General features: G+C 33.8%; 1 protein-coding gene across 1 annotated transcript in view; it reads left to right on the top strand.

The window, feature by feature from the left end:
* Positions 1 to 15,683, top strand: part of LOC143057504 (uncharacterized) — a 119,463-nt gene that overhangs the window by 20,826 nt on the left and 82,954 nt on the right. Inside the window, exons 24-33 of the mRNA XM_076230814.1 lie at positions 72 to 232; positions 4,663 to 4,836; positions 5,203 to 5,415; positions 6,151 to 6,193; positions 9,413 to 9,582; positions 11,010 to 11,063; positions 11,966 to 12,151; positions 13,265 to 13,478; positions 14,001 to 14,103; positions 14,656 to 14,809. Of these exons, the coding sequence (XP_076086929.1) occupies positions 72 to 232; positions 4,663 to 4,836; positions 5,203 to 5,415; positions 6,151 to 6,193; positions 9,413 to 9,582; positions 11,010 to 11,063; positions 11,966 to 12,151; positions 13,265 to 13,478; positions 14,001 to 14,103; positions 14,656 to 14,809 (1,472 nt within the window). The remainder of the gene's footprint in view (positions 1 to 71; positions 233 to 4,662; positions 4,837 to 5,202; positions 5,416 to 6,150; positions 6,194 to 9,412; positions 9,583 to 11,009; positions 11,064 to 11,965; positions 12,152 to 13,264; positions 13,479 to 14,000; positions 14,104 to 14,655; positions 14,810 to 15,683) is intronic.

Here is a 15,683-nt window from a genome sequence, read left to right as displayed (position 1 = left end):
CACATAGACCAATGCAGATTATTTCTTTGTGAGCCTATGTATTTTGTAACAAATTTGTTGTTTTCTTCTAGGTACATCATAGATAAAGACTCACCTGAAACATTTAGTTTGCACTTAGATATTAATGTTTGCTTTGAACCAGATAATAACTGCGAACTAGAGATTGAGATTTTTAATGAGACTACAGTTAATCGTCAGCATTGTGATCAAGCTCCTGGCTTCGTGAACTCTTGTATGTATAATCTTATAGCAGAAGTTTAACTTAAGAAAAAGCCTCCTCTTTGTTGTTGGTCCCAATGGTGGTGTTTATGTCAAAATTAAGAAATAATTCCTTCGTATCATGCTCTATGCTCATTTAAACATGGATAGGCATTATATTTGTCAATAATTTTACACTGAGCGTTATCCATCTCTAGCTAAGGGGTAAAATTGAAGTTCACATGAATAGGTATTTAATGAGGACGAATTATTCATTTGCAAGTGGAAAATTCATCATCAGTGTTTCTTTGCTTAATTTGACAAAATTGAACCATACTCATACTGGCTGCTAAAAGCGAATTATTATTCCATTCTTTCCCTTTCATTAATGATTGAACAAAAATAATACTTGAGATTTTTTATATATCTTGTAGCTAGTGCCTCTTTAGAATAAAGGGCCATTTTAACTGACTATTAGTCTAAATCAGACTAAACAAGCTTTACTGTAGAAAACAGAAGAAACAATAAGTTGTTTTCTTCTTCTTCTTCCATATAAGAGTTGGGTTCCTTGAATGAAACGTTTAAACTCTGCGGGACTACGCATGGTGACATTACATATCTAGTCCCCTAAGGCTATATACAGTATTTACAATAAAATCAGGTTGTTACGGTTAAAATTATGTACAATCGTCCAGTCTGGTATTAATGTGTTGTCTGTAGCCCTGAGCGGAAATCTTCAACTGATCCCGCTTCAGCAACCCTGGCAGGTAATGTATTCCATTCCATGATTGTTCTTGGAAAGAAGGAGTTCCTGTAGACATCACTGGTGACCCTCTGTTGGTAAAACTTGTGTCCTCCACGAGTTCTACTGTCGCCACCTTTGAGGTAAGTACTCTTGTTGATGTCTATCAGCTCATTCTGGATACGATAGAGCATGCATAGCCTGTTGTCACGGCGTCTTGTCTGTAATGTGTCCCATTTTAGATCTTCTAACATGGTAGTGACGCACCCTGGTGTGCGTGATGTGTAGTCATTATAGACGAATCTAGCAGCTCTCCTCTGTATGAGTTCTAGAGTGTTGATGCTTGCTTGGTTGGTTGGGTCCCATATAGTAGAAGCATACTCTATGACAGGTCGCACGAGTGTTGTATAGCAAGCAGCCTTTACTTTCCTTGTGCATTCTTTTAGGTTTCGTTTAACAAACCCAAGTGTTTGGTTACCCTTTGCTGTTACACTCTGGATATGTTTGTTCCATGAGAGATTGTTTGATATTGACACTCCCAAGTACTTGGCACTATCTACTGGTTCGAGTATGTGTCCATGTAGAGTGTATGGGTATTGTATAGGTTCTTTGTTCTTTGGTGGTATGCGGATAATATTGCATTTTGTTGGATTGAATCTCATCATCCATTTTTTTTCCCAATTTTCTAACGCTTCAAGGTCTTTCTGAAGTTGTTCTGTATCTTTGGCGTTACTAATTTCCCTGTACAGTAGACTGTCATCAGCAAAGAGGCGGACGTCTGATTGAGTATATCCGGGCATGTCATTGATGTATGTTAGGAACAATAAAGGACCTAGTACTGTGCCCTGTGGCACTCCTGACAGAACATCGTCTTGTTGAGATCTAGCCCCTTCCAATACTACCTGTTGTTTCCTGTTTGATAGGAATGAACTGATCCAGGAGTTTGTCCGGCCCCTTACTCCATAAAATTGGAGTTTGTACAGCAGTCTTGAATGAGGAACCTTGTCAAATGCCTTTTCAAAATCCAGAAGTATGATGTCAATCTGGGTTCCATTTGAAAGGTATTTGGCTATACGATCGATGGTGATGATAAGCTGACTTTCACATGATCTGCGTTTCCTGAAACCATGTTGGTTGTCACAGAGTATATTTTGTTGATCAAAATGTTTCATTATGCTGCTGTGAACTATATGCTCTAACAGCTTACAAGTGATGGAGGTAAGGGAGACTGGGCGATAATTGGCCGCTAGGTGAGTATCCCCTTTCTTGTATAGTGGCACTATGTTGGCATCTCTCCAGTCCTGTGGAACTTCTCCTGTGTCAAGTGAAAACTGAAAGATTCTTGTCAGAATTGGTGATAATTCTGCAGCAGTTATTTGCAGTTTTTTGGTTGGTATTTCATCTGGTCCTGCTGCTTTGTTGGTGTTAAGGTTTTTTAACAGTTTGAATACCCCATTTTCAGTTACTGTGATGTCATTCATTGTATTGATGTTACTAGGACCTTTATCGGGAATAGTGCTGCCATTCTTTTGTGAAAACCGAGCAAAACTGTTCATTTAAGATATTGGCTTTACTCTGGCTGTCGCTTTTAAGGAAGCCTTCCTTGTTTTTGAGTGGTGCAACTCCAATAAAGTCCTGTCCTTTGCTCTTCAAGAATGACCAAAATCTTTTCGGTTTCTCAGTGTAACTGAGACTAATGATGTCATTCATATACTCTTTGTGTGCTTTTCTTATTTCCATTTGTGTTTGTTGTTGGAGGTATTTATATCTATCTCTGTCTCTCTTTTTCTTTGTTTTCCTTGATTTCTTGTAAGCTTTGTTTTTCCTTCTTATTAGACGCTTGATGTTGGTATTGATCCAAGGATGGGTGAATTTTGTAGTTGATTTCTTTGTTGGTACTTTCTGATCAATAATTTTCATGATGTTTTCTTTGAAATATTTCCACATGTTTTCAATATTACTGAAGGTCTTCTGGTTAAAATTTTCAGCAAATAACCTCACCTCATTTTGTATTTCATCTATGTTGGTTCTTTTCCATAGTTGTATTTTACGTTTAACCGGTTTAGGTTTTTGTGCTTTAATTGAGGTATCAAGAAGGACAATGTCATGGTCGCTGTTAACAATAGCTGGAATTGGTTTACATCTCTGCTTAAAACTTGGATGGCTAGTCAAGTTTAAATCTAGAGTTTTTTCTTTTCTTGTAGGGATTGGATGGATGGATATTGCGTACCATTTATGGCTAACTGTTCCCAATTGATGTCTGGTATGTTAAAGTCTCCACCAATAATAAGGATGTTCTTTTTAGTGCTATTTTTAAGGCGGTTGAATTCATCTTGTGTATATTCTAGGTACTCATTGTCTGTTCTATTTGGCTGTCTATAGTATGATGCCAATGTGATTTTCTTTGAGTTAGTTGTTATTACTCCACTGATCATTTCAATATTTTTACTTTTATGTACATTATGTAATTGTAGATGTTTTTTGGCTGCTATGAGAACACCCCCATGTCGATCGGTGGGTCTATCTCTGCGTTGGATATTATAATCAAGGTCATTCGATATTATTTCGCTTGATGATATGGTGTCGTCGAGCCAAGTTTCTGTTCCCAGTATGATATCGGGATCTGTATCTATTATTATAAGCTCTAGTAGTTTTCCTTTCTTCCTCAGACTTTGAAAATTAATATTCAAGATTCGTAAGTCCTTTGTGTTGTTTGCTCTGTTAAAAGTTTTTGATTTGGGTTTGATAGGTGAAGATGTAGTGATCCCATTAGACTCGGGTAGTATATCAAAAGTTGAGTCGTGTTCTGTGTTAACGCTTGATCTAGTTTCGTTCGTAATGCTGGATGTTGATGGAAAAGATATATCTGACTCACTGTGAATTAATGATGGATGTTCAGATTGATTTATTATTTGTTCATTTGTGTTGTTTTCATCTAGTTCAGGTGTTGAGTAAATAATCGATGAATTATTAGGTGCGGCACAGTTTGGACATTTCCATGTATCGCTGCTGTTACCAAGTCGACTAAATTCTGTTGTCGACATTCCAATACATATTTTGTGCAACCATTGATCACATTCATCACATGCTATTGACTGGAGTTTACAAGCTTTTTTACATATACCACAAGGGAATTTTGGATGCCTTGGTCCAGGGTTTTGTTCAATACCACTCATAAGTAGTAGTATAAATCTGTGACCTGATGTTTCTAAACCATTGATGGACTTTGAAAGACGTCGGTGTTTTACATGACGTAGCCAATAGAATACATTCAATCCATTTGACAAGTTTCTGTGAGTCACAAATGACAAATTTTGACAATCTTTATATGGGACATTGTTGCAATTTAAATTTATGCAAAGTTGTTCTTGTTGACTGTTTATGATAATGTTTTGCCAGATTATGTATAGTAATAATATCTGCAAAGATTTCACTTTGTTTATGTTTGGATTCATATTTGCCGCCATTACGGTTGGAAGGCTACATTGTTGACCATGGATACCAGAGTTTTAAACAGTTTTTACGGTAAATATAACGAATCGGTAGGTAAAGTGGATAAAGTGTATGTTTTGTGTTTGCATCAAACCATTAATTTCAGTTCCTGGTCCTGTAGAATTGTAGTTAATCAAAGAAATTTTCGGAGCAAAGAAGGAAATCGACTGTATTGTCACGCATGCGCAATCTGCTTTTTATGGTTTTACATTTTCATTTTATTCTTTCAGCGTTTTCATTGAATTCTTGGTTATCAGATAAAAGTACTGACATGGAAAATATAGATGATGCCACTGCTAGTGACTTGATCACAGAACTGGGACTTTCTGATTACATGGGATGGTCAAATAAATGCAGTATCTACAATCCTCCATTTAATGGTTCTATTGATGGCTGGAGTAATGGTAAAGTATATATATTATTTTCAATAAGATAAGAATCTGTTTTTAGGATGTGAAAATATTTGATGTATTAATTAAATTGAAATATTGATTGGAATGAGATTTTACTTCCCTGTTGGGAGACTTGTCTCCCTTTTCAGAGATTTTTTCCCCCATAAATCACTGATATCTGTGAAGATTATACCTATGCTAAAAATACTTAGTAAGGAAAATTTTATTTTAACATAAAAGCTCTGTAATTGCTATTAATGACTATCATAGCTCTTTGTTTAAAAAATTGTTGTATTGAGTATTTGGACAAATATATATATGTTACTTTCTAATTTTTGCCTAAATCATGAAAGTTTATCTCTTAGTTTTGTATTGTAGATTGTTCAAATATCACAACACCTTTGGTCCAATTAAACCAGAGTGTTGCATGTCACATTACTGAGTCCTGTGATACAGTTACATGCTGTGCAGAAATTCATGTTCTTAAAAGATATGTCTATGCTTCTGTCAATCTCAGAACATGTGATTATATACTTGATGTATATCTAGAGGAGCAACATTTTGAATTCAATCTGATGGATTATGAATGGGGTATGTTTAAAAACTTAATTTTTACTTTATAACAAAATGGAAAAGAAAAATATTTTAGATTAAAACTACTACATTATAACAAATCAGATTTCAATTCTGTAAGTTCAGAAATTATTGTGTGCATTTATAATTGCGATTTTGTCATTTCAGATTTTATTTTTACAATTTTGAGAAAAATCTTGTTTAATTCATACAAAATATTTCAAAATGCGACTTTAAATTATTTTGTTTACAACTGAGACTGTTGCATTTTTCGCAATAATAAAAACCTCACAATAATTTCTGAATTTTGCCTTTCACATGAGTATACTAAGATACTAAAATTGGCAGTTCACTTTGACATGGGATGTAAACCAAGAATTTAAAAAACCCTGCAAAGTATGCATATCCACATAAATACAGTTTTTCCTCAATCAATGAAAATTGTATTCAAAAAATTAAATGAATCCTCAGTATAGGGTTTTAATAAATGACATGGCAACCCAACAACTCAAAAGATCATGACGTCCTTTCAGTGGATGGATCTGAATATGAGTCGAAATTTGCTCTTCTGGTGATGAAAACATTATTTGTTTTCCAAGCGTTATAATTTAAAAAGTGAGTAAGCTATGCACTCAACATAATGTAGGTAGATGTCCAACAGTATGCCTAATAATAGTATACTGTTTTATTTAAATAATGGAACTATTTGCAGTATAAAGATGTGATGTTAACAGATTGTTAAATTTATTTTAGGTAAAATAGAGAATGTGCAGATTCATGGTGTTTTACAGCTTGTGTAAGTATAGATCTTAATTTACATAGTTATAAGCACAATTTATCTCCTCAGTATGGCTGTAGTGTGTTTATTTTAAAGAAAATGTAATCCAGATTTGATAAGAAAGTGTCAATTAATTGATTAAAAAAAACAGTTTGGTGTATCCTCCCAACTTAGGGCTATTCCAGTAAAAATTATCCAGGGGGGGTGGAACGCCACTTATTTTTTGACCCCCCACCTATGGAAAAGATTAAAAAAATACACCCCCACCTAGAACATGTATTTTCTTCCAAGACCCCCTACCTAGAGAAAAAAAATAAAAGTTAGCTAGTTTTTTAAAGTATACAAAAATGTTGCATCCTGTCAAATAAATGTAAAATTTGTTGGTTTATCTATTTCAGTGCATCCAAAAAGGGGGGGCCCCCTGCCCCCCCCCCCCCCCTAAATCCGCCTATGATCTCAATGGCAATCATACCACATCTTCTTTTTTATACTAGCTATGTTGCTATTAAAATATAAAATGAAACATGTAACAATGTTATGGAGCAGCAGACGACAGATGCAACATGACGGCAATAGCTCACAGTGACCGAAAAAGGGGGGTGCGATTTTAATTATGGCCCATTTTATTTTTAAAACTGTCAATAACATTTTCAGGTACGACATATTCTTCAGGTGGGGAAACTGGTTGGCACCAACCATTTGATGTTTCAGAGTTTAGTTTGAGCCATAAAATATTTTTGGTAGGCACAATGTAATTCTTTTTTTATTTTTTGTATTTCTTATATACATTTTTTTTTTCAATAGGCAAATGTTGAGGAAGATGATATACTCTCCTGTGTAACAAGGCCATATTTTTCCGCAAAAATTAGGCCATTTTTTTCCTTCAATACCACCCACGCAACATGCGCAATAAAAATCTAATTGTCTGTGCCAAATATAAATATTTTTTTATGGACCGCATAGTTTGGATGTCACCCACACATATTTTTTTGTGGGGAGACGGTATACAAGGGAGAGGGTACTTGAAGTTGTTATAAACTGTATGCAATAAAATATTATTTGGGACAAAAATTGCAAAGAATTGGCCAGTCCACCTTATTAAGGACATATTCTTTGCAAGGAAAGAGATTTAAGTACAGCAAATTCTGCCATTTCAATTTCAATGAATATACAATAACTTCTTCCAACCGCAACAATATTTAAGTTAACCTTTATTTACAATGTTTAAACTGGTACTGTTGCCTTGTTCATGTTCATGTTGGGTTTTTTTACATTAAATTTGGGTCTTCGTCGATACCATACTTATTCCAGACGTTCCGTATCAGAGGACATTTCAGGCAATTCCTCTGCACTTCTTGTATCATTATATCTTCATCACGGTGACAAGAATAACAGTATAGTACCATTAAAATTCATAGAATAAAACAACAAATCGCTGAAGAAGTCATGTTTACAAAATGTCAAAATGAGCCAAAGACCAAAAAATGACAAGGACAGTTAAGCGTCTTTTATGGAGACAAAAACTATATTCCTAAAAAGTCTTTGGGGTTCTTCAATCGAAATAATAGCAAGCTAAACTAAATGAGATTATTATAAGGGCTAAATCTCGTCTGTACTAGCCAAATTTAACAAATTTAAAGTTGTTTATAAAAAAAATATATATCATGAATGATGGTTAATTACGTTTTTCGGGTTATCAGTTAGACCGCATGGTTTTATTATTACAATAGGAAAACACCCGAGACGTGAAATCGCATGGTTCTATTATCATAGGTAAACATCAATCGTAACTACTCGGCCATTCTCGCTATGCAGTACAACCAGAAAAGCCGAGTAGTTCCGATTGAGGTAAACATCCGAGACGTCCCAAAAATATATAGGTGCTCCTATTATTGGAGGAACATTACACAGTTGTGTACACACACGTGGCGGCATGGAACACGATCGGAAATTCATTTGACGATATCTAAACGTTTCGAAACGAAGTGAAAAGTATCGTGCGCCACGTGGGCGCTTACATTTGTCACTGTATGCGCCATTTCTTGTTATATTATATTATGCGCTATAGGCGCAGGGGGCACGTCCTTCCCGATCACTGGTTTGACAAGAACACAAACGGACGCTTAAAATTAGTGGTCTGCCAACTTTATTTGCAGTCGGATGACCTTTTCAGGAGAATCTTCCTTCATAACAGGGGGAACAATATGTTTAACCTATCAAACAGAAATGAATTTAAATCGGGACCACCACCCTCCAGAATACAATTATGTTGAAAACCCCCCACCTATGGAAAAAAATATCGTCGGCGTTCCGCCCCTCCCAGGTAAATTTTACTGGAATAGCCCTTAGTCTTTTGGTTTCATTTTGGTAAACTAATGAAACTAATAATCATATGATATTGTGTGCTAATTTATGACATACTTTAATTTCATGAAATCTTCTTTATCTGTGATTTCACCCTGATTTTTTTTGTCTAATTTAAGATTTTTTTTGCCATGAAATGAAGTCAAGTTTGAATGTAAAAGAATACAAAGGATGCTGAGCAAAAGTCATGAAACCAAGTTTATCTAATTTATTTAAATTGGTTTATTGTGGCATTATTAGTTTAAATTATGTTAGAACTTATGGATATTGATCTTTTCTGTCCCTTTTGAGACTAAAACAACCACATGAAAGAGTTTATTTTATAAATTGTGGATATGACAAAATCAGGTAATTCAAGATATTCATGGCCACACAGACATGGGGGATTCCACTGTACATCTCTGTCCTTCAAGCACTTATCTGGTTTATTTTGCCTTCAAACATTGATCTGATTTGTAAGTGCATGATATATAATAATCACTTACAGGTAAAAGAAAAATGTTCTTTTCTAGTTGACCAACACATAATGCCTCTTGGACAAAAAAAACATTAATGAAAATTGTTCTAGTTGGAACCTTTTTTGGGGGGTAATGCCTGTATATCTTGTGCCAAACATCTGTACAATTGTTTGTTAAAGATGACTTACAATTTAAGAATATGTTTTGTTCCAGTTGACCAACTGTTGATGGAATGATAGTCCATGGAAAATCAGACTTGTTCATAATGCCTGCAAATCTAAAGCCATTTTCTGGTAGATGACTAGTCCAGTTTGTGGCTGACTCTTATCATAGGGCTGCAGGCAGGAATGCATTTGTGAAGTTTATTATTTAATGGTTTCTACTTCTCATATTCAAATTTATTTTATTTATTTAGCTTTGCTATCCATCACATTCCATCTGAAAAGTTATTCTCCCTAGATGTAAAAATCAAGGCATGTTTTGAAGAGAATGGTACGGTATGCCTGTATGAATACACAGTAATGGAGGACTCCAATCTTCTGTATTCCCAGTGTGATCTCAATGTAGAAAGAGCTCCATTTAAAGGTATAAAATATAATTATTTTTGAAATCAATCAGTCAGTTACATTTTGATTATCAAATGATGATCTTGTTTATACTCAAATAAAAACTGTAGCTTTCTTAGGCAGTATATTAAATGTCATTATTTATCAACTGGAAACTAAAATCAAAAATATAATAAGCATTTGTAAAAAAAATATACATTATTTATATGATATAAACAAATATCTGTTTCATAGATTTATAAAATTAATTCTAAAGTGTTGCCTGACAGTTTCTCTGCTGCAAGGGCTCAAAGGGATGACATCTAGATCTGTTCTCTTGGGTTGTCTGCATTGTCAATGATTGTTCTTTTCACACTGTAAATCTTTAAATCCTGGCAGTCATCATAAATTCACCAAGACTTGTACTGAAATTATTACATATAATAATTCTTCTACAGGAGATAAAGATGTGCACATATTAATCCACATTACTAGTCCCCCCCCCCCAATCCTCCCTATATATTGCTCCTTATTCTATTTAGGGACTATGTTGCGAATACTTACATGCTTTCCCTTTTGGGGCCCGAACCAAACGCTGAAAAGATACAGTGCAAATGAAGCATCTGTTTTACACTAATCAGAGATCAGTAATCAAGGCCCCAAGATATGTTAACCGGTTCTTAGTTAGAAGTATAAACTGAACAAACACAGGTTTGGGACATTAAGAACCACAGTTTAATATTTTCTTTGCATATCAATAAAGCAATACATGTTAACATAATTACAAACAAAGCAAATTCCAGTTGAAAATCTGTGGTACTCCTAACACAAAGTACATAATAACTGTGAGTTCTTTTGAAAACGTTACTACTCTACTTATTAACAATATATTTTAATAAAAGGCTGAAATGACATAACAATAAAGTAAAAACTATCCTCTAGGGAGCAGAGGGTGGGAATAAGTAGTTTCCCAGAAAATTCGAATGTCTGCTCAAAGCAAGCGTTGCTTTCAGAATAATTATGTGCTTGTGCCTAAAACAAAAGCCCTGTTAATTAAGCGCTGATTGGTTAATTCAAATGCAGTGTTAATTTTGATTGGTTAATTAGGATAATCTCGAAAAGCAATTAGTAAACAAGATTTCACATGCAGCAGCAACTGGGAACCCCCAAGCTGATTGGACCAAATAGCAGACAGGGATTCCCAATTAAAATTATATGTACCGGCATTGCACAAAAACGTATTGTGTATTAAAAATCTATTTATACAAAATAGTTCCGTTATTTTAGATCTTCATGGTTTTAAGGTTTTTCATACAAGAACATGGGACTAAATAAATTTGTTTATATAATTAGGAGACAGAAGGTACTGCATTGTAAGACTGTCACATATTTATTTAGTTATGACAGAAATTGAATATATATTATCAGTGATTAAATTCTGAGAATTAAACTATTTCTGAATTTCAGGAATTTCGTTTGATTTATGGCAACAGACTGAATGTTCATCACCTGCTACAAGTAGTAAGTTTTAATTTAAAACATCATAAACCAAGCAGTAAATATGGGCTCAAAATATTAAGCAGGCATGCATTGATTGTATTCTGTACATTCATGTATTCTTTACCATTTGTTTATTTTCCAACCAACATTTCATGAAATTATGCTAGTTTAAGATTTTAAAATTAACAGCAATATCTATTACATTGTCCAGGTAAACTATTTTTGATGTGCACATTGTTTTAAAGAAAAGATAGGATGAGATACTGACATTTATTGGTATTGTTTAATGCATGATTGGCTTTTTTATGCCCCACCTACAATAATAGAGGGGCATTATGTTTTCTGGTCTGTGCGTCGGTTCTTTTGTCTGTCCGTTCGTTCATTTGTCTGTCTGTTCGTACGTTCGTTTATTCTTTCATCTGTCCCGCTTTCGGTTAAAATTTTTGGTCAAGGTAGTTTCTGATGAAGCTGCAACTCCAATCAACTTGAAACTTAGTACACATATATATGCATGTTCCTTATGATATGATCTTTCTGTTTGTAAAGCCAAATTTGACTTGTGACCCCATTTTCACAGTCCACTGAACATAGAAAATGGAAGTGCCAGTTTCAGGTTAAAGTTTTTGGTCAAGGTAGTTTTTGATGAAGTTGAAGTCCAATCAACTTGAAACTTGTTCCCTATGGTATGATCTTTCTTAATTTTATTGTCAAATTAGATTTTTTACCCAATTTCAATTGAACATGGAAAATGATAGTGCAAGTGGGGCATCTGTGTACTTTGGACACGTTCTTGTTTTATAAGTTTGACAGCTTAATAATAATGAAAGGTATAAATGCTTATCTTCTCAATTTCTCGAATCATGTGTTTTAATCCTCCTTAATTTATCACCTATAATGGTTTAATTGATTCTATGTTGTTTTAGCTTGTAGCTTGAGTGTAGCATCTACCAGTTGTTCTGCTACACCTGACTGTCAAGGTATAACATGCTGTCTGCCATTAACTTTTATAAATGGAGAAAGAAATATCAACGTGACGTTCCATTTTATTTCCTGCACCATATTAGAATATAGTGTTGAAAGAAAACTGTGGCAGAAAACTCTTGAAAAAGGTAAATGGAACATTGATCAGAATAGAAACAAAACTTTATTTTATGTTTCAAATAAATTGTCTGAATTTACAGTAGCTAGAATTTAAATTTAGAAAACAATCCTTTGAGTTTATATATTTCGTATTGTCAAGTCATGACTCTAAAAGCTTGGAGACTGCAGTATTTTGCATTTAGTTGGTCTGAGACCACCATTGTCGTCCCTTGATTTTCGTTGTTCACAAATATAGTCCCTAGTGTTGACAGTGGGTTACTTGCCATTAATTTTTATACCCCTTCCAAATTTATTTCTCCATGTTTAATGCCTCAAATTGCAAGTAGGGGGGGGGGGGGGGGGTGAAATTACACTAAAAAAATTTGGGTCCAGAATTTTAAAGGAAAATAGTGATTTGGTCCAGCTGAAAAAGGTTTAAAATTAGCACTTCAGAAGCTGTCAAAAGATTTCAAGACGCCCTAAACATAAAATTGTCCATATTTTTAGTTAGAGACAGGAAGTTTTCTATAATTTTGATATAATTTCTTTGAGAAAGCGCAGGTGGGATTTTTTTTATTTTCATTTATGTTCTAAAAGAAATGCACTACAAAATAATTGTGGTCTCAGACCTAATTATTAAAAATATTTACGAGGGTGAGCAGGGCATGCTCCAAATCCCCCTTGAAAGTTTGCACTCACCAATGATATTACTGAAAAATTGGTTAATTCTGCCAAAAGACTGAAATAGGGGTAAAACCGTCCTAGTTATATCTCATAATACTTTTCAATATTCAAGGCGAAGATTGTGTTGGTAGGTAATATAACATTGAAATGAAAGAGTGATTCCACCTGATGAGGAGAAATAAATTTTGAGTATTTTTTTAATTTTTAATAAAACTTGAAAATTGCTTTGCTCATTAATGAAGGCCGTACGGTGACCTATAGTTGTTAATGTCTGTGTCATTTTGGTCTCTTGTGGACAGTTGTCTCATTGGTAATCATACCACATCTTCTTTTTTATATGAACAGCATTTCAATAGCAATGTGGTATGAAAACAAGCTAAGCTTGATATGAGGTTACTACCAATATGTTTAAGACATTAAAGAAAACAAATATTTATTATTTTTTTTATTGTAATTAGGTAAAGTGGTGACAGAGAATATAGGTGATGCTTTCCAGTATAACTATACCATAGCTACAGGGCTCAATCCAACTACATATGTGGTAACAATTGACCTACAAGTTTGCTATCTTGCTGGAGAATTCTGTAAAACAACATCATTATTGAAAGCAGAAAATGTGAAATGTTCATCAACAACAAGAAGGAAAAAGAGACGACGAAGATCTATCACAGAGTATGTTATAAAATAGAAATACAGTTGAATGTTACCAAATTGTAGACTTTACTACTGCAAACTATGCATTTGGATAACTCAAATTTGTCAACCTATGACAATGAAAATGTAGGTCATGACCTGCATTGAAGAATGAAATCTCAGGTCATAACACGTACACACTTTATCGAGCTGAATTTCAGTATTTAGGGGACATTTTTCTTATGATTTAAATCAAACAGTTTCTGAAACATGTTCACATGTAAATTCAGAAACTATTGCAATGTTTTTTTTATTTCAAAAAGTGTGACATGTTTATAATTGCAATAATTTTAACTCGCATTTAGATATTTTGTATGAAATAAATAGGATTTTTCTCAATATTTTTTAGTCTAGAATGACAAAATTGCAATGATAAAAGCAAGCAACAATTTCTGAATTTACAGTTTTTGAATCAAATTAGATTGTATGATTCATATTAAGTCTGATTTCATTCTCCTCTATCTTAAACAAGATATTTTATACTTCTGTTTTTGTTTTTAGACCATCTGTAACCAATTTTAAAGATAGTATCAGAATGTTGATAGAACAACAAGTTTCCTCAGAAGGAATAGAGAAATATCTTGAAGAAGTAAAGAATTTTGAGGTATGACTACAGTAAATTATACTGTTTCTTCTTCTTCCGAATACGGGAGTAGACTCCTAGGTAGGAGTGTAAAACTTCCCGGAACTTGTGTGCTATGTACATATGGACTTAATTAAAAAAAATTATGACAAAGAAAAATAGTTGCCGGTCTGATATAAAAATGAGAAGATGTGGTATGAATGATACAACTCTGACACCAAATGACATAAAAGTTAATAATTGTAGGTCACTACAAAACCCATTGAGGATAGTCAGCTATAAAAGACCCTGAAATGTCAAATGTAAAACAATTCAAACGAGAAAACTGATGGCTTGATTTATAGTAAAAAAGCACTAGCGAATTTTAAATAGGATAAAAAACAACCACTGAATAACAAGCTCCTTACCTTAGACAAACACATACAGAATATTATATGGCATGGATAAACATGCATATTAGCTGCCACCCAACTTACCTGATACATTTTAGTTGTAATTACTATTCAAAATAGAAAAATAACAATACACAGTGATTGTTATCAGAATATGAGCACTTTCAGTAATTTCCTTCAGCTGAGTCAAATACAAGAGAATCTCATTGGAGCAGTTCTACCAGGGACAGACACAAAAACAAGTGTAAAGTCTGCAATGAAAGCTCTTGGATGGAACAATCCTGCTACAATAGCTATTGCTACTGACATAGATACCACTGTATCTGTAACTGGAGGTAAATTTCAAAACAAATCAGCTATCAATATAGATTTATTATGTATCCGGTTTTTTTTTAAAGGAAACTCTGTTTATTGGAATGCCAAATCTTTATGTGCACTTATAGAAAAAACATTTGTATACCACCATGCCTCCCACTGCATTTTGGGTTAATTCAAAAGTTGCTGTTAAATTCACTGTATCAAGAGTTTTGACCCTTTGCAATTGACAGAAAGAAAAAAAAATTGTACATAGATTGCAAACTTTTAAATGAAATGGAATGAATATTATTGCTGTTATGGCTATGTTTTTACAATTAATTTTTTTATGGTTAACTACTACTCTTTTTTATACGCCCGTCAAAATTTTGACGGGACGTATTATGGTATACAAATGTCATGTGTCCGTCCGTCTGTCTGTCCGTCCGTCTGTCCGGCGTAAACATGTCGTACCGTAACTTGAGAACGACTTATCCAAATTTCATGAAACTTAACATAGTTGTTTCTTATGATGGTCAAATGATCTGTATACTTTTTGGTGAAAATAAGATTAAAACTTTTTGAGTTACGGCACTTTGTAACTAAAACAGGGCAGTGTTTTTTTTCACATGTCGCACCGTATCTCAAAAACGATTCTTGATTATGGCTTAAAACTTTAAACACTTCTTAGTTATATTAATCTTAATATCTGTATACTTTTTGGTGATGATTCAAAATTTTGTTTTTGAGTTATTGAGTATTTTGTAAAAAAGGGGGAGGTTTTTATTACATGTCGCACCATATCTCAAAAACGATTTATGATTATTGCTTAAAACTTTACACACTTCTTTGTTATATTAATCTGAAGATCTGTATACTTTTTGGTGATGATTCAAAATTTCATTTTTGAGTTAT

Source organism: Mytilus galloprovincialis, chromosome 13 (genome assembly GCF_965363235.1).
Source record: "Mytilus galloprovincialis chromosome 13, xbMytGall1.hap1.1, whole genome shotgun sequence".
Taxonomy (NCBI): Eukaryota; Metazoa; Mollusca; class Bivalvia; order Mytilida; family Mytilidae; genus Mytilus; species Mytilus galloprovincialis.
The sequence above is the reverse complement of the archived record's forward strand: the minus strand, read 5'-3'. Positions and strand labels throughout refer to the sequence as shown.